Source organism: Acartia tonsa, chromosome 6, assembly GCF_053477335.1.
Source record: "Acartia tonsa isolate MP-2025a chromosome 6, ASM5347733v1, whole genome shotgun sequence".
Taxonomy (NCBI): Eukaryota; Metazoa; Arthropoda; class Copepoda; order Calanoida; family Acartiidae; genus Acartia; species Acartia tonsa.
The window spans coordinates 12,162,951-12,188,047 of record NC_137265.1 but is presented as its reverse complement, the minus strand read 5'-3'; the positions used below and the strand labels follow the sequence as shown (position 1 = coordinate 12,188,047).

Here is a 25,097-nt window from a genome sequence, read left to right as displayed (position 1 = left end):
TTTGGTGCTTGCTTACATGTGAAGACAGGAGCACCGAAACCCCCCCCCCCCCGCTTAGTTTTGACAAAAATCAAAAATAAGGGGGGGGGGGGTAGTTTTTTAACCCCCCGCTTAGTTTTGACAAAAATCAAAAATAAGGGGGGGGGGGGGGTAGTTTTTAACCCACCCCCTTAATTTTGAAGAAAATCAAAACATGAATATCCCTGTAATAAGGTTTCCCCTCTGGTATACTGGATTTACTTGATTTACCTCACTCAACTTTCTGGCGTGTTGTACAGTGAAAAAACTACCCCCCCCCTTATTTTTGATTTTCTTCAAAATTAAGGGGGGGGGTTAAGTCTTTGCCTTGCTGAGCACTTTTCCTCCTTGCCTTTTCCAGACATTAAAAAACTACCCCCCCCTTATTTTTGATTTTTATCAAAACTAAGCGGGGGGGGGGGGGGGTTTCGGTGCTCCAGTCTACCACATGTAAGCAAGTACCGATTATTTTATTAAGTTAAACCTCCAAACTTTTCAACCACTAATTGTGATCTGCAGAAATGGTAATTTTGCGTATAAAAATTGGAGATGTACATCAATTTATCGACTATTGTCTTATCCCGTTAGATTCCTGCCTATTTGTATCATTGACTAGATTCTAGGAATTTTGTGGGGATTTTACTACAAAGATGTGACGTATCCCACCCCCCCCTGGCTGATGAAAGGCATATCTTAATAATAAGTATGCTCTGAAAAATAATATTTTGAAATTTGTCTTCAGCACCCTGCCTTTTTGTTGTTATTATTTGTTAACTATTTAACTGCAATTTAACGAAAAGTCTTATAGAAAGATAATGTTAACAACATTTTTGATTAAAACCCACCTCTTCTGTACTCCATTGCTCAATATATGGCGACGGCTGCTGAATACTCTTTGCCTCTTTACTCCCATACCCACCATACCCCTGCTGCTGACTATCTCTAGCTGCTGCTGGATAGCTGCTGGCGGCTGACTGACTGTCTCTATTGCCCGTGTAGCCGCCCGCAGCCTGGTGTTGCGGCTGGTATGCAGGTGGTGGGTAGTTGTGGTGAGAGTCGTGTGAGAACTGAGTTCTGTACTGTAGGGGTAGCACACCAACCTCACTAGGTTCTAGACAAACACACACAGGTATAGGTTAGTCACATCACAAACAAAACAAAACATAGGATTATCTCAAGAAAAGGATATTTCATGAAAACAAGTATTTTGTCTCAATATTTTATGCCAGACAAAAATATAACTTTAATAACTTATAAGTGTACTTGTCTGGTGAAAAACTTTAAGACAAAATATTTTTTTTTAATGTTATGAAATATCCTTCAATGTTTTAATGAAAACAAATACTGTTCGTAGTTTCAATTTTAATATTACATGCACAAAGACCCTTTAAACACAACAGAAATTAAACTTTAGTTAATAACAAAATTGCTAAACATTGTTCAAAACTTAACTTCAGTTTATCCTGAATTACGTAAAATCTATAATTGGACAAAAGATTTTTATATTCAGCGGGAGTAAGTCTTTCTTGAGATGCTATATCCATTCTTACCTAATGTTTGTTGATTAAAAGCCAAAACAACCATTATTAACAAAATATTTTAAATGTTTTACAAGAATTAATTAACCTAAGTTGGTCAAAAAGAATAAAAGAAATCAGAAGAAAGCCATCACCATTTTTTACTCTGGAAAAATATTTAAAGAAATTTTATGTTATAAAATTTAGATAGATACTATAAGAAGCTATGTCTATGTTGGTTAGTATATGAAAGTAATTTTATAATTAGTACAAAAACCTACCAACAGATGGCTGAGGTCCTCCTACAATAGGGTTGATAGTTGGCTGACTAACCATGACAACTCCTTTGCTTGTGGGTGTACTTGTTGTGTACTGCTGATGATCAGAACTGTACTTTACATTACTGTACTGCTGTACTTGGCTGTACTGTTGTGTATAGTGTTGATGTTGTTGCTGTTGTGTGTACATGCTGTACTCAGCTGTTGTTGTGTGAGACGGTTGGGGGGAGGAATTATTGTAGGGCATTGGGTGGGGTTGATGTGCGTGCGGGGGATGAGAATGAGAATTGGGGGAGTAATTTAAGGAAGTGGGAGGGGAGCTTTCATTGGATGATCTGGGCTGACTTAATGATCTTGGGGGAGGAGAGGATGAAGAGACTGAGGCCCTGGAAGGGGAGGAATAGCCCCCTGCTTGAGGGATACCATGTGACGAGGGAACAGGGTGATGTTGAGGGACATGTTGAGGGACTTGTTGAGGGTGATGAGGAGTGCTATGGGCAGGGGAGTGACCTTGGACACCCTGGCTTGAATGAGAGGAATGAGAAACAGCTGTTGAAGAATACGAAGGCGGCTGATGACCGGATGTTACAGCATGACCCGGCTGCTGCTGACCGGCTGAGGTGGAATGTGGTTTCCTTGATGGCACTGCGACAAGGGATACAGTAAGTGTTTGTTAGATTTAACAAAAGCGTTTGATACAGTACCAACATTATTTATTACATAAATATAAAGGAAAAAGGATAGTTGCATTATTGTTCATAATATTCCAAATATTATTCATATTCTTAAATGTAATCTTTGAATATCATATCTGACTAAGTAAAAGTAAATGCAACACAAAAGAATGTAAAATTTACATTTATGAAATAATGTTAGCAATGTATCAAATAAATGTACAAAAACCCTTAAATATGTAAAAAAAAGCTTTTAAAGTAAACCAAGAAAAAATGTTTCGTTTGTTTGTTTTTAGTTAAAATCACAAATTAAAAACCTTCCTAAGATTTTTTCCAGGGCTCGGCAGCCGCGCCAAAGCCTAAAATTTATACCAACTAGTGTGATAAATTGTTTAGACATTCAACTGAATTTTTAAGATATAATACGACGATTTCTTACGCACGGCTGGCGAGCCCTGATTTTTACTCTCATTGAAGGTATAAAATTATCTTGTGATTTAACAACCAAGTCTAATTTGAAATTTTTTGTTAGTTAAATAAAATATTAAGTCTTGTTGGAAATATGGTTACAACAATAAACATTACGAAAAAAATACAAACAAAGGCAAAACTGTAATTTTCAATATAAAACATGCAACACAAATTTCTTGCAGAAACATAGCAGAAATTTTATTTATGTTTTGCATTGATAGAAACATGTTCAAGTAAAACAAATACAGAAACATCCAACAAAACTTAATTTTCATAAAAAAGCATAAATGTACAGAATATAACTCAAGAAACAAACCCAACTTTTAAAAAGAAAGTAACACAAAAGGAAAGGTTTCTGTAAAGGAATTTAAAAAGTTTACAAATTGATATTTTAGAGATATTATGAAATATGATTCTTTATACAAGGAAAGGTGATAAGCACAAAACAAATTTAGATCAACTTTTCAGTCAGTCTAAATCCACATTTAAAAACACAAAATGTTATTTGACTAGTGAAGAAAATGTGATAAAATATTTTTGTGACTGATGTAAAATTCCCTTAGAAAAACCTTTCTTTGAAAATACAAACAAAATATAATCTACAATATTAGAATGCATAAATACCTTTATTGTTTGGTGGATCAGGGGACCCCTCACCAGAGGCTTTCCTTCTGGCTTCCAGCTTGGCACGTAGTTGATCCTAAAGGGATATTTTAATGAACATTTTATAAGTTATCCTTAAATAAAAGTAACAGGATGTAAGTCTGTCCCTTTGTGTGTCTGTAACTTAAGATATCGCTAACCACTGGAAAGGCAGGGTTCTGCTTTTAAATACAGGGAAGGTTCAGTGGCGTCTAAGCTATTTTTTTTTTTTTTGGGGGGGGGGGGGGTAAAATGCCGCGCAAATTTTTTTGGGGGGGTAAATTAAATTTTATTAAATAATTAGTATTAAAAAGGGTAGGGTAGGGGTAAATTTTAAATTGGACGTCTTTGGGAAGGTTTATAATTATTGGGAGAATGGTATATAAGAAAAATCGGGTATAGTCCTTTCCACGACATCCCTCCATAAGGAGCGATTCTTCGTATTTTTAAAATGGCTTTTTATAGGTTATTTTAGGTTAGGTTAGGTTATATTGTGTTAGGTGATTGCCTCACAGGGTTAGGTAATTGGCCCCGCAGGGTTAGAGCCCCCCGCAGGGGCTAGAAATAGGAGAAAAGCTACTGTGAAAAATACGAAGAATCGCTCCTTATGGAGGGATGTCGTTGAAAGGACTATACCCGAAAAATCGACCCTTTAAACAAAATTTCTTTTGCAGGGTTACTTTAAATTAAAGCTTAAGGAGCACAGTTGCTAGTAATACATAAAGAAGAGATATATTTATCTAAAATATAATTAAAGGTTATTAAACTATTGACACGCCCTTTTTAGGTAACATAAATAAATACCTATACTTTTTTTTGATTTTAAAAGTTAACATTTCAGAAAAAGGATTGTTAGCATAAATCACACGAATTTAACATTGCATTGGTATTCCACACAATATGGCACCTATGAAACCTTTATAACGCAACCTTTGATAAAAGAAGGCACAAACTAGATTTGTGCTGATAATTTGAGAACTGGTACACCGACAAACCTCCTTAAGGGACAAACTTCCTAAAGGACAAACGTCTTAAAGAACATAGGTCTTAAGAAATGTCCCTTTAAGTTAAACGTCCTAGAAATTATGAAATAAAAAAAATGAGGACTAAATCCACCAACAGTAAAATAATTTAACAATCATACCTGTAGGCCCTGAGCTCCGCCCAGAGCAGAGCTGCCTATCCCCGGCCCAGGGGGTGTGGGTTGACCCGCCCGGCTTGGCACAGGAGGTGGGGGTGGACTAGATTCGGCGGACTCTCCGCCTCCCCGGGTTTCTAATCCCCGCCGTTTCTGGACATTCTAAAAAGAAAATAATAATAAGACAACAACGATTGTGTGCAACACTAACAATCAAACAAAGAATTAACCAACAAGATAGCGCGCATTGGATATTTAGGTTAGAAAGTAACCTAAAGAATACATAAGACAGAATTGAATGAAAGATGAATAAGTAAAAAGGAAAACGTATACAGATGAAACTTATTCGTCTTGTAAAGAGCGAACGACGAGCGGATAAACTGCAGAGTAGATTTACTACCAAAATTACTTTTTACACCAGATTTTTAATAAACTAATCCCTCCATAGAATATAAATATAACTATATCATTAGTAAATATACTTAATATGTAGAAACATGCGTCTGTTTAAATTAGCAATTAGATGTTTTGAGGGTTTTTGTATTTAGATCATAGAGGGTGTAGAAAAAAACAGGAATATAAGGGCGCTAATTCTACCGGAACTAAAAATTAGTTTAAAATAAAAATATTCAATTATCTTTAAGAATAAAAAAAATACTTTTGCTGTCATTATTTTAAAAACTGTTCTATGCATCTTATTAACGAAAATGTTGTAGTACATAATACCTCTTCCTAATTGCATGAGAAAAATGCAGGGCTCGGCAGCATCGCCTCAGCCGCGAATAAGCTTCAAATTAAAACCAGCTTGTGTGCAAAAAAAGAAATCCGAAAAGATGAATTCCCTGTTTAGAAACATGTTTAGACATCCAGCTGAATTTTAAAGTTATAGAATGACGATTTCACCGTTGCTTACACGCAGCCTACGCACGGCTAACGAGATAAAAGAGAAAAGAAAACTTACCGCAATTTCTTCCATCAAAGAATTTTTAGCCTTCGTGGGCGATGTGTTGGGTTGAGATTCAGCTAAACTGGAAGACGATGGGGCAACTTTGCTTTTCTCAGAAAGAGACTTGGTTGACTTTTCCGAAGCTGTGGAGTTGTTTTGACCCTTGGGAATGGTTACAGAGGTGGGGAGGGTGGGGCGGGGGTACACCCGCCGCTCTGCTGTCACCTCTATCATATCTTCAACCTAGAAATAGTTATTTATTGCATCGTATTATGGACAGCTTTCCGCGGATATGAAAAATGTATTATTGTTTTGTTAGCCACGAGTGGCCAAAGGACCGGCGTAACAAAACTGGTATTATTTTTACGATTTTTATTTTAATATCCGTGGAAAATTGTCTGTAATACGATGCTAAACAAGATTTTTCAGTATGGCTGAGAACCGATTCTAATCCAACGGATATTTATCGGTTTCGAAGCCATCCTGCACTGGGAATAAAATTAGGCCGTTTAAAAAAAATTAAAAGTCAGTCATGAACAGAAATATAAAATCAAATGTTAAGACACCAAAAAAGCTTAACGTATGGAAGGAATAATCAAGTATTAAGTATCATTAAATAGGAGAATCTTCCTATGCAATTTCAGAAGCTAATTTCATGGGGCTGCCGAGAAAATTAAAGAGAGGGGTAGGTTTCTGGTAAAATCCGTAAAGGTTATGTGTTATAAGTTAAAAACAGTAGTAGAACGATAAAAATGTATGTTAACTTTAAAATTTTTTTTTGTCTATAGTTCTTTTCAATAAGAAATACACATATTTAGTGAATATTATCATTCTACTACTATTTCTAAGCCTTAAGACACACACCTTTACGGATTCTACCAGAAACCTACCATTCTCTTTCTCATTCAGAAATAAAATCTCCCACATAATAAACTGTCTGATGGACTAACAGACATATTGGGAAAAGGTTAGCTTTGCTTCTAAAAATTGAAGATTTCAAGTTCACAAAAAAATAAAATAATTGGAAATTTGAAGACATAAAAATGATCCTTTTGTTGTTCATGGATAAATAGTTAAACAGAAATAAGAGAGGAAATTATAGTTACCTTAGAATGAATATTACTTGCAGAGCTTGAACTAGAATAAGATGATCTTCGAAGTATTTGAGATTTTAGAACTTCATTGCTGGGCTTATGGCGACAGGCTAGTATACTCCTGAAATAATATTAAATTATTAGTAGTGGCAGCTATTCGATACGGTAACAGTGCATATTTGAAATTTTAAAGTTTAATGTTCTAAGAAATAATAATCAATATCATGGAATATTAACAGATTAGTAGCGCAACTTCTATAAAATATTGTGTATTTGTAATTTTAAAACTTAATTGCTTGGCTAGTATCGAGAGGCTAGAATAATCCTTAAGAGCCTTAAATCAAGTATAAGAAAGAAGGTTGAACATTCTTACGATTTTGTCTTTAAGTCTCTACTTAATCATGGTAAATCTTAGATGTAGGCAACAAATAAAGAATGCACTAAATGTCTTTTTTTTCCAGATATGTAAGTATACTGAGAGAATATTGAAAAACTAACAATCCAAAATTCTAAAATAAAGCATAATCATGTCAGTATTATCTGGTTATTTTTATCGTCTTATGTTTGATGTATTTCACTTGAATCTAAAAATTTGCATAACCCACGGGAAAAAGAACAATATAGCTTGATACCTGTGAACTAATTCTGTCTTGTGTTTGGCAGCAGAGTTGTCAAGTAGCTGATGTCTGGGCACCTTGTCAAGCTCCAGACTGGCCTCAGACCCAAGACTACTTGTGTCAGACATATCCTCGTCAGGTTCAGATATATCACCGAGGAGGGAGTCAAGATGTGGTATACGCTGAAAATAAATATTTATCAGTATACATACGTTTTATAAAAAAGGGCTGCGCTAGGAGCTATGTATTCGAAGGAGCAAAACTTGGACATAAGAATTAAATAGCCTATAACCATCCAGAGACCTATAAGAAGTTTCCATAAAATTAAAAACTCAATTGGTTCAGTAGTTATCGAAATAAGAGACTGCAACCCTAGCATATAAGGGCTTTTTATTAAAAGAATGAATTAAGGTCGGAAAAATTTCATAAAACCACCCTAATACTTAAATCTAAAAAAGAGCTTATAATCCTTTCAGGGCCTATTTGATCCTTCCATAAAATGGGGAACTCAATCAGTTTAGTAAATGCATCCAACAATGGCATATTTACATTTAAGAATACATTGATATTGCAGTCATACTATATCATCAAGTAATAAATCGAGGCACGGAAAATACTTAAATTAAATATTCATTTATTTATTAATTTGTAGTCCCTTATTATCCCTGATTTTCTTTAAAGTTTACCTATATATTTAATGATTTAGCTTGAGTGAACACTTATTAAAATCCAGGTTAAATGTAGGTAGCAGAAAATAAATGAGAATAACGTGCTGTCAATGGCAGTGTTATGGTTCAACTAACAAGGTAAATTAAAGCAAGCCAGGTTTTAGTCTATTTTGACCCTCTCTCAACAACAACCCCCTCCTCTCCCTTATCTTAGGTAAAATCTTTTCTGTATTATGTGCCAATAATATATATTATACTAACTGCTACGCCCCTAAAGGCCTTTAGGGGAAATTGCATTTTCTTGAGGGGGGGGGGGGAGTTGGGGTTGATACCCTCTAACAAAATATTTGGACCTATGAGAGACAATATTTTAAAGGAGAACCATATTGGTTCAGCGATTAGTAAGATACTTCGCTACGCGTTTGATTATGAACAAATATCACTCAGATTTTATGAAGTTGATTGAAAGAACCCAATCTAAAAATGCTGAAAAATGAATACTGAAAAAGGGCAATCTTACTCTTGTAGGATATTGCAAAATTTTGATATGACAAAAGCCGATGAGAAATTGTGTTTTTACTAATGGATCCTTTATTATTAACTTTATAAATTAACTAAAAGTTCATATGGAGGATAAAGTTACGCGGTTCTGGGAGGAAGGGAGGGGTCATTGGGATGTTTATAACACTAGTCCCAAAAGTTATGTAAAAAGGTTTTCTTATTCGTTAGCTTAACAACTTTTTGAATTTTCATTGCTTGCTTCATTAAGTTGAGTGCCCAAACATTTCAACCACTAATTGTAATTTAAGGAATAGGTAGTTTTGTTTACCATCATTCGGGGAATGTACAACAATTTATCTTATCCCTTTAGATCCCTGTACATAGTTACAAGCCTACATTTATATATTCCCCACAAATATCTGAAAGATATGAATGTCCTAATATACATAGAAAGAAGTAAAGTTTTTGTTTGTTTGTTCGTTATGATATTGCCAACTACTGAACCGATTGAATTCTCCATTACAGGGAAGCTTTACATAGGTGTCAGCATGATATTGATTATCAGGTTATTTATTTTCAATTTTAAGTCTTGGGTATGCTTCAGGCTATTTTTTACATCCTTCCATACCACTAGGGCACATATTACACACATACTGTTAAAAGAGTAGAAATTTAGAATTGTCCTTTAGCAAGCATTTTATCTTAGGAAGAGAGTGAACACTTGATTGTAAATTTACATTAACTGTTTAAAGACAAGTTCTCGCATTCCTTTGCTTTGCTTTAAATAGCAGTATTCATACTTTTCAACCAATAATTTTACTCTACAGGCAGTCAGGATAATTTTGTTTAATACAATCATATTTCTTTTGCCTATATTTTGGGTTAAGTGACTTTTTTGCAGACACCATGAAACAAATTGCAACTTTTCTTACTTTTTCATAATAAATTGTTTTTAACTTTGTGTAAATTGTGAAAATTGAGAAAATAATGTACTCCCCAATTATTATAAACATAAAATATGTAGATTAAAATTATTTGTGGAAAAGTTTGGACACTAGTACTTTGTACAGACCAATCATAAAATACATTAAAAAATCTTACCACTGGGTTTTTGATGGCGGGTGGGGGCGATATAGATCTAGTGATGTAAGGTAGGGAGGTTGGTAGCCCAGCTGTTCTCTGGAGGTTTAGCAGCTCCCGTTCTAGTGTGTGCACACGTTCACTATAATTGAAAAGCAGTCAAAAAGCCGCTAAATTTGAAGTCTAAGTTAATAAACTAACCTTTAAGCTAAGATAAAGAGGCGAAATTACACATTAGCATATTATATATTTCAGTATATAGGTTCGAGCCTTGCTGTATCACGAAACATTATTATTTTTTCTATTGCTGCTGTGTCAGACGCTTGATTAGAAAAGTGTGGATATGATAGCTCATGGTAAACAGTGGTTTGTAACCAAAGAGTAGGTTGTCTGAAAAGACAATGGTTCGGGAATCCGTCTTTTTTAAAAATGTTATTAATTCACAGGGTTAAACTCAACTAGTTTTAGGGTTTAACCCATATGGGAAATACCTAGTTATGAAGGAGAGAAATTAAGGAAGTGTGTTGGAAGATTTATTCAATCAGAAATTATGCAAGAAACTTTTTCCCTTGTCCCTGTGTGTTGACCAATTGTCTTGAATAATTCCTCATAAAACCCGCGGCATTAACGTAATTGGTAACGTGCAATCAAAGGGTTGGTTGTCTATCGGAAGAATGTCCGCTAGAGTTCATCAATACCTGAGAATATCAACATGTCTGGAATATTCCTGATCTCTGGAGATGAGTTGATCCTTCAGTACATTACCAGCCTCTTTCAAGGATAATATCAGCCGTTTAGCATTAGAATACTTGCGGTGCAGGTTTACATACTCTTCCTGAAATAAAATATATTCTGTTATTTTAAGCAGGTTTTTTTTGTATGAAGCTTAAGATCTCTGATATTGCTGGTAAAAATGGTTTGTACTTTTCAGGGAATGTCTATAAGATGTTTTAAGGATATTCCTGACCTCCCCCACCCCACCCTCTCCTAGAGGTTTGGGGCTAAGTGGTATTTTTTTTGTCTGTAGCTTAAGATTTCTGTAACTACTGAATCATTATTCCATACACATTTGCAGACTGGCCAGCAAATTTTGAAAATAAAAAACGTACATAACGTACACAAAAAAAATACGTTACGTACATAAAAAAAGTAAAAAAACGTACAAAAAACGTACATTCCTAATAAAAATAAGTTAAATAATTTCCTAGTTACCTATTATCAATACATTTAAGTCTACTAGCAGCTACCTGTAAAGGAGAACCATAGCGAACTGACAGACACAAGATATCCTCTTACTCTATTTAAAAGAACTAGCGTCTACGCTCCTAAAGGCCTCTAGGGGCCTAGAGGAGGGGAGAGTTAAATTCAATAAAAAAAACATGGATGACAACATACATAAGTAGCGAAGCTCAAAAGTTATTTATAGACATCTGGAAAAAAATTAACTTAAAATCAGTGAGCAATTAAAATTCATTTTTGGGGGGAGGAGGTAGTTTTTTTTCTAGTGTCAATTCTCTTGGGAGGGTGGATGGTGACACTCTTCCCCAAAATAGTTATAAAACTTCCAAAAACCTATGAGAAGCTATCCTGTTAAGGAGAACCATATCGGTTCCGTGGTTAGCGAGATTATTTGGTACAAACAAACAGACATCCTGTTATTATGTACAAAGTATATCCTATTATAAGGACCAGCGACTACGCCCTTAGAGGCCTCTAGAGGAACTTGATTAGGGGGGGGAGGGAGTTGAATTAAAAACCCATTTTTCTTATTTAAAAATAAAAAGTAAAAAACAAGGATGACAACATCCTTAAGTAGCGAAGCTCAAAAGTTATGAATGGAAATCTGGGAACTATATAAACTGTAGAGTAGTGTCGTAAAAAATAAGCATTTAACTTATTTAAATAAATCACAAAACCTTTTAAAAATATATAATAACGTGAAAATCTAGAAATAAATTCAGCTCCCAACCAATAAGCAAATCTCAATAAAATTTAGTGGAAGTATTAAGAATGAAAACTAATACAATCCCTGAAAATTACAACCGTCTATCAGGAATATGAGTAGAGAAAATCACAAAATGGTTTTAGGCTATTTTTCTACCATTTTGAATACAGGTTCTTGAAGGGATATGGAAGGACAGAGAAAATAGCCTACAACCTCACAATGATCATGTCGGTTCAGCAGTTAGCGAGATTCTTCGTTACAGAAAAAAAGGATTTATAGGATAAATATATAATAGGATATAGGGTTATTTTGTCTATTGCTAAAGATCTCAGAAAATACTAGTCTTTGATACAAAGTAAATCAGTGCCTGTCTGTCTAAAGCTTAAGATCTTGGTAACCGCTGAACAGATTGGGTTCTAATCATCAGGGAATATATCTACTGGTCCTGTGGTAGTTTTAGGCTATTTTCTTAGAGTGTGGGAAACCCACCCTCCAAAAAAAATCAACCACCCCTCAATTTATTTTTATAAACTAATGCAAATCAGCGGGGTGGGGGAACCCCACCGCACCCTGGGGCGATGCCTAAATGAAAAAAATAATCACAATCTTTTTTTATATTTTTTTTTGGACAAATTTTCAACAAACGATTCTATAAAAGAGGGGACGAAGCCTCTAGAGGCTAGGGGCGAAGCCTCTAATCCTAGTAGAAAGTAAAAAGCTTTAAGTGTCCCTACCCCAAAGAAAAAAAAGAAAAAAACCATCAAAGCTATTAGGTATATTCCATGAAGAGTAGAGCCCAATAGGTTCAGTGGTTACTGAGATATTAAGCTTCTGATATACAGACGGACAAGCAGACGGACAGACATCATTCTACTTTGTATTATAGATAATATACTATTTTTGTAATACTTTTTGTACAAATACAAAAAAATATACAAATACTTTTATACTTATATTTGATTCTTATTCTTTAAAAACTGAAGATACCAAAAAATAAGACTTCTTAATCCTAAACTGAGCACCATATGATATCTCGGAAAATTTACCCAAGTATATAAAGAATTTGAAAAAAAATTATCGTAAAATCTATTAAAGGGGTAGTTGCATGAAATGCATTTAAACTTGAATTTGTCAACTGCATATCGTTTAAACTAAATCTATAGGACATATATTTCAAATCCATAAATTTAAACTGTAAGTTTTAATAACATATGTGCATAATTTACCTACATATTTTTGTTCTATGAAAATTTAAGATAATATTGAATTTATTTAATATAATACACCTATAGTTTTTGTTAAAATTTTCGTACAAAACATACAAATTACTTTTCTGCTAATATTTGATTCTTATTATTTAAAAAAAAACGTAAAACGTACAAAAATACAAATTTCAAAATACGTTACGTACACATATCAAAATAACGTCCAGAACGTACGCAGATTCGATGCGTAACGTACAAAACGTACACTCTGGCCAGTCTGCATTTGACACTTGCAGATAAGGGTCCTGCATTTAAAGGTATGGCTGTCTCAGGGGCGCCCAAGCTTTTAATTTGCGGGGGGGGGGGGGTACTTTTTTTTTTTGGGGGGGGGGGGTGGCACCTCCAAATTCGTTTGGGGGGGGGGGGGTAATCACCCCCCCATGGACGTCCTTACTGTCTGATAATTAATAATAGAGAAGCTAAGCTTCTTAAAAACCACAGAACTGCTTATTTTTATGGAAAATATTATAGCCAGAAGCCTTGATATTTATTTTTACTCACTTATACGCGTAGGCATGCTTTTTTTTATCGTATTCATTGTTTACTTTCGTTTCTGTTTTAATAGCAAAGCTATTCTACAAAGAAGGCGTATCAACTTTTTCACTTTTTATTTAAAATAGCTAGCCGGTTCTTTTAGTAAGTAGTAGATGTAAAATTTTTGATAGAATTCAGATATGCAATCGGTTTTTTTAGACCTCTTATTTTTTAAGTAATTTAAGTTTTTTAAAAAAATAATTAAGTCGGTTTTAAGGTACTAAAACGCAACAAAATAAAAGAAGAAAATGGCCAGTATGAACAAAAATAGTAAGATCTTTAATTTGACACCTTACTTTTAAAATTCTGTTGAGTAATTATTGAAGAATCAATTTTTTTAACCTCGGTTTAATCAAAACTTTGAAGTAAAATATAATCTCCCACAGGCATAAAAAATATGGGTTCATATATACCTTTAGAATCAGAAAAATATTACGAATCCATTGTAAGCAAAATTGAAAAAAGTAAAAAAATAAAAATAATAAAAATGGCCTAACGTATTATTTTTTACAGGTAACACTTAATTGTAACTATTAAACCAGCCAATCACAAGTCTCAAAAATTGACTAATCAGGAAGCTTAACCTCAAAACCTCAACCAATAGAATTGACAAAAAAAAAAGGATAATGTTCATAGAATATATACAATAGATACTACAATGAAAATAGTGATACTTACATAACATGTAAAGAACGAAAAATTATGAACAAATATGCTTCAATCTGTTTATAAACTTCAAAACAATGCAGTTAAAAATGCTTTATTGTTTCTTGTGTTTAAAAAATATCTGTTACATTGTATGTATATTTATTTAGGTTTATTTCAAGTTTCAAGTTTTCAAGTTGTTCAACCCTTTAAAGCCGAAAATTATGATTCTTAAAATAAACTTATATTTTTTATTATAGTTTTATAAAACTTTTTCAATTTAGCTTACAATGGATTCATAATATTTTTCTGATTCTAAAGTTATATATGAAACCATATTATTTATGCCTGTGGAAGATTATATTTCACTTCAAAGTTTTGATTAAACCGAGGTTAAAAAAATTGTTTTCTTCAATAATTACTCAACAGAATTTTAAAAGTAAGGTGTCAAATTAAAGATCTTACTATTTTTGTTCATACTGGCCATTTTCTTCTTTTATTTCGTTGCGTTTTAGTACCTTAAAACTGACTTAATTATTTTTTTGAAAAACTTTAATTACTTAAAAAATAAGAGGTCTACAAAAAAACCGATTGCATATCTGAATTCTATGAAAAATTTTACATCTACAACTTACTAAAAGAACCGGCTAGCTATCTTAAATAAAAAGTGAAAAAGTTGATACACCTTCTTTAACATTTTAATCAGTTGGTCTGTCATAAAGTCTTGTTTAAAAAAACATGATTATGATACAGGAAGGGAGGGGACATTAGACTGATATTAAACTACTGCTCCAAAGTTTAATAAAAACATTTTCAAATTCGTTGGCTTAACAACTTTTGGGACTTTTATTTAATTTTGATTGATTGGTTTATGAAGTTGAGTGTCCAAACGTTTCAACCACTAATTGTAATTTACAGAAGGGATATTTTTGTGTACCATCATAGAGGATGTACATCACTTTATCAGCCATTATGTTATCCCTTTAGATCCGGCCATAATTATGATAGCTTCTTTATATTGCATAATGAACACATTGGTCTAATGGTGGTTTTAGCCTATTTTTCTGCCCTCTCAATTCTAATAGAGAGCCCCAGATTTTATAAGCGCAGCAGCCAGAAAATCATAAAGCAATTTATAATGAATAAATATTCTGTAAACTTCATAAGATTAGAATATTTAGTTTCCCCCTGTGATAGTTTTAAAAATGAAAAAATAAGATAAGGCTTCGCTTTATTGATGTTGTCACCCTTGATTATAGTTATTGCAACGTACTTCTATAGAAGTACATCTAAAGAACTATTGAAAAATATACAAAATGTCACTTTATATAACCTAATCAATCAATCACATGATCAAAATTAGCACTTTTGATTTATTTTCACAATTTTCTTACATACTAAAGAAATTTGCTAAAAGTGAAAAGTTGTTTTTAGTCCACTTCTCTACTTTACTGTTATTTGTTACTCTCCATTTATCATGAAATTTTCTACTCAACATCCCATTTATCCACTTTTCCCCCGGGGTGGAGTAACCCCCCCCCCCCTCTACATGAGTGACTAACATAACCTTCCCCTGTCCCCAGCCCTGTCCTTTCTCCCTTGGGCACGCACGCTTGACCAGCATATGCTCGCTGTCTAGCTACAAATTCGGTGTTCCAACGAATCCGCAAAAAAGACAAATAGTAACAATACAAAAAAATCATGTAAAAACCAACATTTTTGCGTTAAAATCTAAGATATTGGATAAGACAATGGCCAATAAATTTATGTACATTTCCAATGATGATACACAAAATTACCCCTATTGTAGATTACAATCAGTGGTATAAACGTTTGAATGCTCAACTTAATGAAACACAAATCAAAATTCACTTAAGTACCCAAAGTTGTTAAGGCAACGAATAAGAAAACGTTATTATAAAATTTTGGGGACTGGTGTAATAAACAGCCCATTGTCCCCTATCTATCCCTTGTTAGAAACTTAAACATTACACCCCATACTATCTATCTTTAGACAACCCATCACAACATTTTTTTTGCAATTGTGCTTTCTGCGGATAAGTAATACAATGCTAATATTATACTTTTGCGGAAACGAACAAGCACCTCAATTTCACAATGTGTCACACTACCTCACAAATGCAAGAAAAATAAACTATTTTTTACTAAAAATATGGAAGTTTATTTTAAATAGAAAATTATTTATGTGAGAGATAAGACTTTTTATGACTTATTAATTAAGGATAATTTAATTATGACTTTAGTAACGCAACAATTTCATATTTTGGATTAAAAAACTCTTTTAATTGTCAAAGTACATACAGTAAATTTTCTACTACTGTTCGTTGGACGTACTGAAGTATAGACACAGTGCGTATGAAGGTGCTTTGACTTTTGTGTCAGAACCTAAATTGTGACATAGTGCATTTTATTACCCTAGGTTAGGTAACTTCATTTCACTTTTCAATAAAATCTAAAATGCAGCCGTTTTTCAGAAAATTAGATTTGAAAATTTCAAGTTCAATTTTCATCCATTAGGAGTTACCGCATAATCATGACAAGAAAATCAAAGATTATTTATTTAAAATTTTGAACAAGTTTGTTTTTATAAAGTTTTTCATAAAACCACTCCTGAAGTGAGTTAATCAATGTCTTTTTTTACCAGTTGCTTTGCTAAGGTCACGGAAATTTAGTCTTAAATAAATCATATATATAGAGGTTTTATGACAGATTTTATAAAAGCAAGGTTGTTCAAAAATTTAAATAAATAACCTTTGCTTTTCTTGTCATGATTATGCGGTAACTCCTAGTGGATAAAAATTGAACTTGAAATTTTCAAATCTATAATTCTCAAAAACGGCTGCATTTTAGATTTTATTGAAAAGTGAAATGAAGTTTCCTAACCTAGGGTAATGAAATGCACTATGTCCAAATTTAGGTTCTGACACAAAAGTCAAAGCACCTTCATACGCACTGTGTAGAGAAGATGCACTATCTTACTTTTTACTATTTTTATGAATTACATAAAACTATGTGGTAAAATCGTAGCCACACTACAGCTGTTAAACGTGTGTTTGTCCCGTATTTAGAGGTCATTTTTAACCCACAGCGTTAAGTATTTTGCATACAGAGAAATTGCAGAAAAATGGAAATTTTTCAAACAATAAATTCTTTCTTACAAGGTTTAGAGAATTGTTTACCGAAGAAAATATTATTGCCGTCAAATTTTCAGTAGGCTTATATCATTATATGCTATAAGGGGGGGGGGGGGAAGTTCTGACACATTTGCGTAAACGGTGAGTATAGGCTTTATCTTTGGACTGATATGATAGGTTATTAGGGATAAAATCATTCTTATGTGATGAATTTCCCCCAGATTTAAGATTTTTTGCATAGGCCTTCAGGTTCCGGAGCTCCAGGCCTCCAGGTGGTCTCTGTACAGGTAAAAATGAATTTTTTTTTTTTTTTAAGTAAAAAAGCAACTTATAAAACAAAATATGCATATTTTTTCTTCAAATATGTGAATAATATTAAAAAAGATGCATATTTTGTTTTATAAGTTGACCTGTAACTTTTTAAAAAAAAAAATTTATTTTTCATTTTTACCTGTACAGAGACCACCTGGAGGTCTGGAGCTCCGGATTCCTGGAGGCCTATCCAAAAAATCTTAAATCTAGGGGAAATTCATCATATAAGAATGATTTTATCCCTAATAACCTATCCTCTCAGTCCAAAGATAAAGCCTATACTCACCGTTTACGCAAATGTGTCAGAACTTCCCCCCCCCCTTGTTTTCAAGAAAATAAATAATAAATGTATTTCTACTGTGGACAGTTTTCCGCGGAAAATGAAAAAATGTAATTTTTGACAAAAGTTTTTATTAGGATAACATATAACTAAAAATGTTTTTCAGCATACCTATACTATTCCTTAACTTGCTTAAAATAAATGATGCTACTATAAATTACACTTTGTCCACCAGTCCAGTAATTAAAGATTCAACTTTTGTTTAAGATAAATATCTAGCTAACCCCAATTAATTTATCATTTTATATAAGCTTTATACAGGTCCCGGGATGTCTTTAGGCATCTTTTCTTCCCCCCCCCCTTTAAACAGAGAGCCCCTAGAGGCAAGGAGCAGAGCCAATAATCAACAAATATATAGTAAAAATAGCAAAGTCTCTTGAATAAATAAAATGTTACAAAAATATGTGATTTTGAAAGTTACTTTGAGCCTATTTAAGAAGGGGATAATAAACGAACTAAATTAGACGATTTCAGGGATCTAAAGGGATAAGGTAATGGCCGATAAATCTATGTACCAATGATGATACACAAAATTACCCCTTCTGTAGATTATAATAAGTGCTTGAAACGTGTGAACATTCATCTAAACGAACCAACCAATCAAAAGTCCCCAAGGCTAATAAGCCGACGAATAGGAAACTGTTATTATAATACTTTGAGGACTAGTGTTGTAAGCAGCCTAATATCCCCTCTCTCCCTGAAACAATTGTGTCCATAGAAAAATATATCGCTAATCACTGAACCGATTTGGTTCTCCTTTACAATTTACAAAAAATGCCCCACCCAAAATCAATTTTCTAATTTTTTTATTCTTTTATTCTAATTTGGAAATGCACCAAGAACCTCTAGATGCGTAGCCGCTAGCTTAATATAAGAAAGCTAAAATATAATAAGCGTCTTGATATTTTGGACTAAGGTGATATAAGAGGACTATAAGAAGTGGGTCATAACCAGGAATAAAGACTTAGCAAATAAACAGCAAATCTTATACTTGAACATAGACAAAATATGTGCGATAAAAACAATATTGGTTTTGATTTAGATCTGTAACCAATTAAAATATTTCTTAATGGGGGAAAGGAATATTTGCTTCTTAATAATTTCTAATTTACTTATTATCTTTGAAAAATATACAAACACTTTATTTATCGCCCTATCCACGAAAACACTTGCAAATAAACAATAAGTGGTGTGTGTGTGTATTTATTTGTGATTGTAGCCTGGCTCAAAAAAATAAAACCTTTTCGAGCAAGGCTATGAATCTGAGAATGTTAATAATATCTTTCATTCAAGTAAACTAGCAAATAAAGTTTTGAGCAAGGCTACTTAAATCTTTAATTTTGTGTACTGCTAGTTCCAATTGAAGGCTAATATTATCTATATTTTGAGTCAGGCTAATATGAAGTGTAGGCTTACATATGAAATAATCTTACTTTATTTTGAGTCCGGCTAATACGAAGTGTATACTAACATAAAGACTAATTTTACTTTATTTGGAGTCAGGCTAATATGAAGTGTATACTAACATGTAGAATAATTTTACTTTATTTGGAGTCAGGCTATTATGAAGTGTATACTAACATGTAGAATAATTTTACTTTATTTTGAGTCAGGCTAATATTAAGTGTATGGTAACATATAGATTAATTTTACTTTATTTTGAGTCAGGCTAATATGAAGTTTATACTAACATGTAGAATAATTTTACTTTATTTTGAGTCAGGCTAAAATGAAGTGTATGCTATGCTAACACATAGAATAATTTCTCTTTATGTATGTTTAGTGTATTCTTTAAGCAAGGATTATATACAATAAAGTTGGTAAATAACAAGGATCCTAGACGAAAAATTGAATACATCCCAAAAGAAGCCCTTTTGCAGAATTAAATTATTGGTTAAAAAGATTAGACACTACTAGTTAAGTCAACCAAGAGCGTAGCCGCTATTCCTTATATAAAAGTAACTGGATTTCTGTCTGTCTGTCTGTACTGAAGGATATCCGCTGCACTGGAGCGAAATGAATATCCTTTACAATGTACCTTCTAATAGACCTGGAAAAGTTTTTAACTATTTTGTGAGAGAGTAACTACACCCCCTAAACGAAATGAATCCTAGAAAGAAAATAATTTTATAATTAAATAGTAAGTCATGGGTTTAATCCCCCCACCCCATTCACTTAAGTGTCTCTTAAAAATTAAAGCATTATTATTTTTCTATCTCATGTTACAGTATCTTTTAATGTATATTGTTTTACATCAAGTAAAAGTACTTATAAATGTCTTATGTTTCTATTTATAGCGAAGCTATTCTATCTACTAATCATTTTTGTACGTCGTGACTGTTATATTTCTTTACATTTATTTTTAAACATATATCAACATATGTACAGTCAATAAAAGGAAAGAAAATAAATTTTTAAAAACCACGAAACCTCTTAATTAAAATCAATACTATTACAACTTTAACATGGCCGGACGAAAAAATGCATAAAAGCGAAGCTGAACAAAAGCCCGCCTGAAAGACAAATATGAGATGAGAACCATAAAAACATTCATTAAAAAGCTTTAGGCAAAAAGAATACAAATATTTTTCGAAATTGCTTTGATAATTTTATCAAAATGGAGATACGGCAGTTTTTTGTTTAAAGTTGCCAGAATATACCCATACCCAACTATAAAAGGAATCTTCTTGTCGTGTTTGAAGTCTATAAGACGATTCTATCTAGTATAAATTATCAACCCATTTTTGTCAACCTTAATGAAGAAGTTTCGCTTGCAAAATGAATAAAAAAATGGTCTCACCTGATTAAGATGAATCCTCTCTCTGATCGACTCCGTGTCCTCTTCAATCCTGTCCTTCTCCTTCGCGTTCAGGTCCTCAGTAGCCAACCTGCAGTGCAAATGTTATTAATGAATTTTCAACAGTCAAATAACCGTCAGTCAATAATTTTGCTCAGTTTTCTATCGTGTACTACACATTATTGAAAAGGGGCGTCGTAGCTCAGTGGTAACGCACTGAGTTACGGTGGTGAGAGTTCGAGTTCAAGTCCCTATGTGGCAACTCGAATTTCTCAGTCGTTATACATTCACGCAGCTTCCCCTGGTTGTGTAAGAAGGGAGATTATTGAGTGGTTTGGATACTTAATAGTCACGTACATAACATCTGTACAACCCTTATCCCAAGCTCCTCTGCGGAGAGCGTCATTCATTACGGTGACTTTATTTGGGACACCTGCCATACTCGGCGAGGGTGAGGTGATAACGAGTAGCTCCATTGAGACAGCGGGTCAAGTCAAAATGTACTTGAGCGTGGAGCTTGAGCTGGCCCTAGTGGCTTTACAAAAGTGTCTCGTCCTCCTCCATGACTACTTAGGTCCAAACACTAAGAAACAATGGCTACACACACACATTATTGAAACTAATACTAGTATTCCTATTATTAAAGTATTAGGATTTTTTTTATTTGTAATGACCTTGCTAACCACTGAACCGATTGAGGAGTTGAACATTTTAGGAAAGCGTAACAAAGCTATTGTCTTATAAAATTTAAATCTTATGATTTTTTTCCTCCTTCCAGTATAGAAGCACTGCATTTAGTTTATTCTTGATTCAATACTTAATCTCATCTACATGTCAAAATACTTATTTTTAACCCTTACTCGGAGAAAATTTAAGTATTAATTAAACATTGAATATCTATAAAATCCTAACTAAATAAAGAAATAAAAAAGGATTTCTATGGGAAAGAAAGTAAAATCAACCTTATCCACTGTTTTTAAAGTAGGAAAACACTTCTTTTTCGACATTTTTATGTAGAAAATCAGGCAATGTTAACATATTGGATAAAATGACGTTTTATCAAACGACAAAAACCGGTTAGTTAAACGTACAAAAATATTATTTTACATGAACTAACCTAGATTCCAGTCTCTTCATCTCTGTATGTAAGGACACATTTTTCTGCTCAGCCTAAAATTAAAACTAAATTTTTAAATCTGTTGTAGTTAGTAGTAGTGATAATGCCTTGGCTAAAAGAAGGGCGAATCAATAATTAAGCATTTTTACTATTGGAAACTCTTTGTGAAGTTCATCAAATCAAATAGTTTTAGTTGTCTGCAAGAAATTTACCAACATTAAAATGAGCTTCATATCAGGGATCTAAAGGGATAAGACAATGATGACACACTTTTGAAGATTACAATTAGTGGTTTAAACGTTTGGACACTCAACGTATTAAACCAACCAATCAAAATCAATTTAAGTCTCTACAGTTGTTAAGCCGACCAATAGGAAAACGTTGCAATAAATCTTTAGGCACTAGTGTAATAAACTCTCCAATGTTCCCTCCCTCCCTGCCAAAGGTTGATAATTTCGTTCTCGACAGTTTACTCAGGTTATGAAAATAATAAAAAATCTATCAAAAAAAGTTTGAACGTGTCACACTGTCCATGTTTAAGAATATTTTAAATAAAGTTTAGATACCTCTTTAAGCTGGCGTCTGAGTTGATTAATATCATCACAAGTTTCTTCCAACCTCGCCTAGAAAACATAGTTTTTTTTTTAAATTCATGTAAAAAAAAGACCGTTAATTAATAATATCAACTAAAGAACCAGTAGAAAACTTCTCAGAAAAGTAAAATTTATATTAGTCACCATTATTGATTTTTACCTTAAAAGAATCAAAATCAAAGATAAATAATAATAATAGAAATTGAACACTACAGACGAACAGACAAACTTAATTGTTTAGTAGCTTTTCAATAAAAAGTTAGTGGTTCTTTTATAATACAAAGTAGAACGATGTCTGTCTGTCCGTCCGTCCGTCTGTCTGTCCGTCTGTCTGTCTGTCCGTCCGTCCCTTAAGATCTCGGTAACCACTGAACCGATCGGATTCTACTCTTCAGGGAATATACCTACTGGTCCTGTGGTGGTTTTAGGCTATTTTCTTGGGGGGTGAGACACCCCCAACCCCCCCAAAACAAAAAATCCCCCTTCAATTTTTTTTTTTGAAGGGGATTTTCTTGATCTCTTTTTTTTGTAGGGGATTTACTTGGTCTTTTTACGTATTTCGGTTAAATTTTTTTTATCACCTCTTGAGGCAAAGCCCCTAGATGCTGGGGCGAAGCCGCTAGTTTAATATAAAGTAGTAAGTTTATACTGTACGTTTAAATCTCCCAAACGACTAAATAGTGTTTCATTTCAGGGTAGAATAATGCTTATAAATCCTGGACAGGTTTTCACCCTACAATTTAAAATGACCCTGTAGCCGTAGGATTAATGCACCGTCGCTAGTCTAGATAGACAAATAAGGAAACAAGAACAAAAATATCTACAAGGGGCGGAGCAAAAAAAGAATTTACCTTTTCAATATGTGAAGGTGTGGGTGTTGCACTTCTATCCTCCTCAATATCTTCATCAACTTCATCCTAAAACAAAAATAAGAGATCAAGGATAGGACAATGGAAGATTAAATTAAAATATCCCAATTCTTTTCTAGTGTTTTAAACGTAAGAGGCGGACATGACGGACGGACGGACGGATCACGATGTCTATTTGTAGAGAAACTTCACTTAGAAATCAAACAACAGCAGAAAAGTCTATATACAAGTTAACCTACAATTTTATGATGAAGAAATTATGCCTTCTATAGATCAAAGTAATTTGAGAAAGGGTTTGGAAACTTGAAGTTTGTACCAACCAATCAAGATTTAATAATAAAGTTCCCCAACGATTTAAAGCCAAAAGATTAGTTGTAATTGTTACAAACAAAGAAAATTATTTCAAAAGCATTCTTTTTAAAATTAAAATATCTCTACCAATGTTACATAGAGAGTGTTTATGCTAAAATTTCAAGTCTCTAAACTTTGTAATCAAAGTTTAAAATGTAATAAGGAACTTGCTATTTGTTTAGGACACTGTAAAAATATATTCCAATATGTTACAACTTTTATTTCTTATAGTGTACATTCACCAAAAAGTCCTAATTATGTGACAAAACTTCAAAATGGACTTTTTTAAAGCATATAACCAACAAGTAAATTACATCCCTAACGCCTAGAATGTTTATTGTAATAAACCTCAATGGCATAATAGACAGACGGACATGCAAACAGATTAAAAATGGTCAGACAAAGCGAGAGATATTGGACTACAGGCGACATCAAATCATTTGAGAACATGTTAGTTTTTTCCAAAAAAAAAATTCCCATTATAACTAACCCTGCGGAGGGGGGGGGGACTTATTCTATGTCATTATAAGATGTAAGTTCTCAAAATAACAAAATTAAATTTTTAGAGTGCATCTGCAAACAAGATGAAATTACAAGAATATCCAAGTTATGAGAATTAATTTGTGTAAGTTTAGCATGCGTTCTTCAGGAGTCTGTTTGTTTGTTTGTGTGTCTGTTTGTCTGTCTGTTTGTCTGTATGTTTGTCTGTCTGTGTGTGTGTCTGTTTCTATGTCTGTCCAGGTATAAGTCTGTATGTAAGTCCCCAAAGTTGTTACTGACGTTTTCTTAAATTCTTTCGGGACTTTTTATTAACTTTGATTGGGTGGTTCATTAAGTTAAGTATTCACTAATTGTAATCTAGACAAGCGGTAATTTTGTGTAACATCATTTGTGAAGTACCATCAATTTATTGGACTTTTATCGGCTTTAGATTTCTGAAGTTTATCAGTGGTGTGTCTAAATGTATGTTAGATTAGGTGCATTATTTGCCAAATGTACCACTTTTCTGCACTACCTCTCCGATTTTGTTAATACTCTATATTTTGGTCCGTTGGTTCATTCAAGGATGCTGGATGGCCAAAAAAAAGTTTCAGAGTCCCTGGATGTCTAGATATCTAGCTATCTATGAAGGTAGGTAACAAAAATGTAAAAAACACCCATTTTTTCACAATTTTAAAAATTAATTTTTTCATCAATCTTACATCCAATCTATACATTTTATACACCAAAATGATCGTTTATTCATGTAAAAAGCGCACATAATGCTATTTTGGCCAAATTTCTAATTTTACAGGGTGTCCAACAAAAAGTGTATTTTGGATATCTAGCGTAATACCCAAAATACCTGTCCGAAAAAAATCATTTTTTTTGGCTTAAATCCTGTGTTTTATCTGTGTGCATATGTGGTATATAACGGTTCGGACCACCCGGGACTATAAGGTTGTCAAATTTCACTTTGGGACACCCTGTAAATGTGATTTTTGCGTCTGTAGAGCTAAAACTTGGTCCAAATTTGCTATTTTTTTCAAA

General features: G+C 33.2%; 1 protein-coding gene across 14 annotated transcripts in view; it reads right to left on the bottom strand.

The window, feature by feature from the left end:
- LOC145321865 (uncharacterized) overlaps window positions 1-25,097 on the bottom strand; it is a 113,375-nt gene that overhangs the window by 2,261 nt on the left and 86,017 nt on the right. For 10 of the 14 annotated variants that reach the window (XM_080163505.1, XM_080163498.1, XM_080163503.1 and 7 more), the window contains 13 exons: window positions 23,199-23,264; window positions 22,321-22,377; window positions 21,755-21,807; window positions 20,641-20,728; window positions 10,343-10,479; window positions 9,666-9,786; window positions 7,411-7,577; window positions 6,791-6,899; window positions 5,700-5,927; window positions 4,745-4,900; window positions 3,583-3,658; window positions 1,817-2,458; window positions 864-1,129 (listed from right to left, as the gene is read on the bottom strand). In XM_080163505.1, the coding sequence (XP_080019631.1) occupies window positions 864-1,129; window positions 1,817-2,458; window positions 3,583-3,658; window positions 4,745-4,900; window positions 5,700-5,927; window positions 6,791-6,899; window positions 7,411-7,577; window positions 9,666-9,786; window positions 10,343-10,479; window positions 20,641-20,728; window positions 21,755-21,807; window positions 22,321-22,377; window positions 23,199-23,264 (2,166 nt within the window). The remainder of the gene's footprint in view (window positions 1-863; window positions 1,130-1,816; window positions 2,459-3,582; window positions 3,659-4,744; window positions 4,901-5,699; window positions 5,928-6,790; window positions 6,900-7,410; window positions 7,578-9,665; window positions 9,787-10,342; window positions 10,480-20,640; window positions 20,729-21,754; window positions 21,808-22,320; window positions 22,378-23,198; window positions 23,265-25,097) is intronic. The other 4 variants (XM_080163506.1, XM_080163507.1, XM_080163508.1 and 1 more) reach the window with 2 other exon arrangements.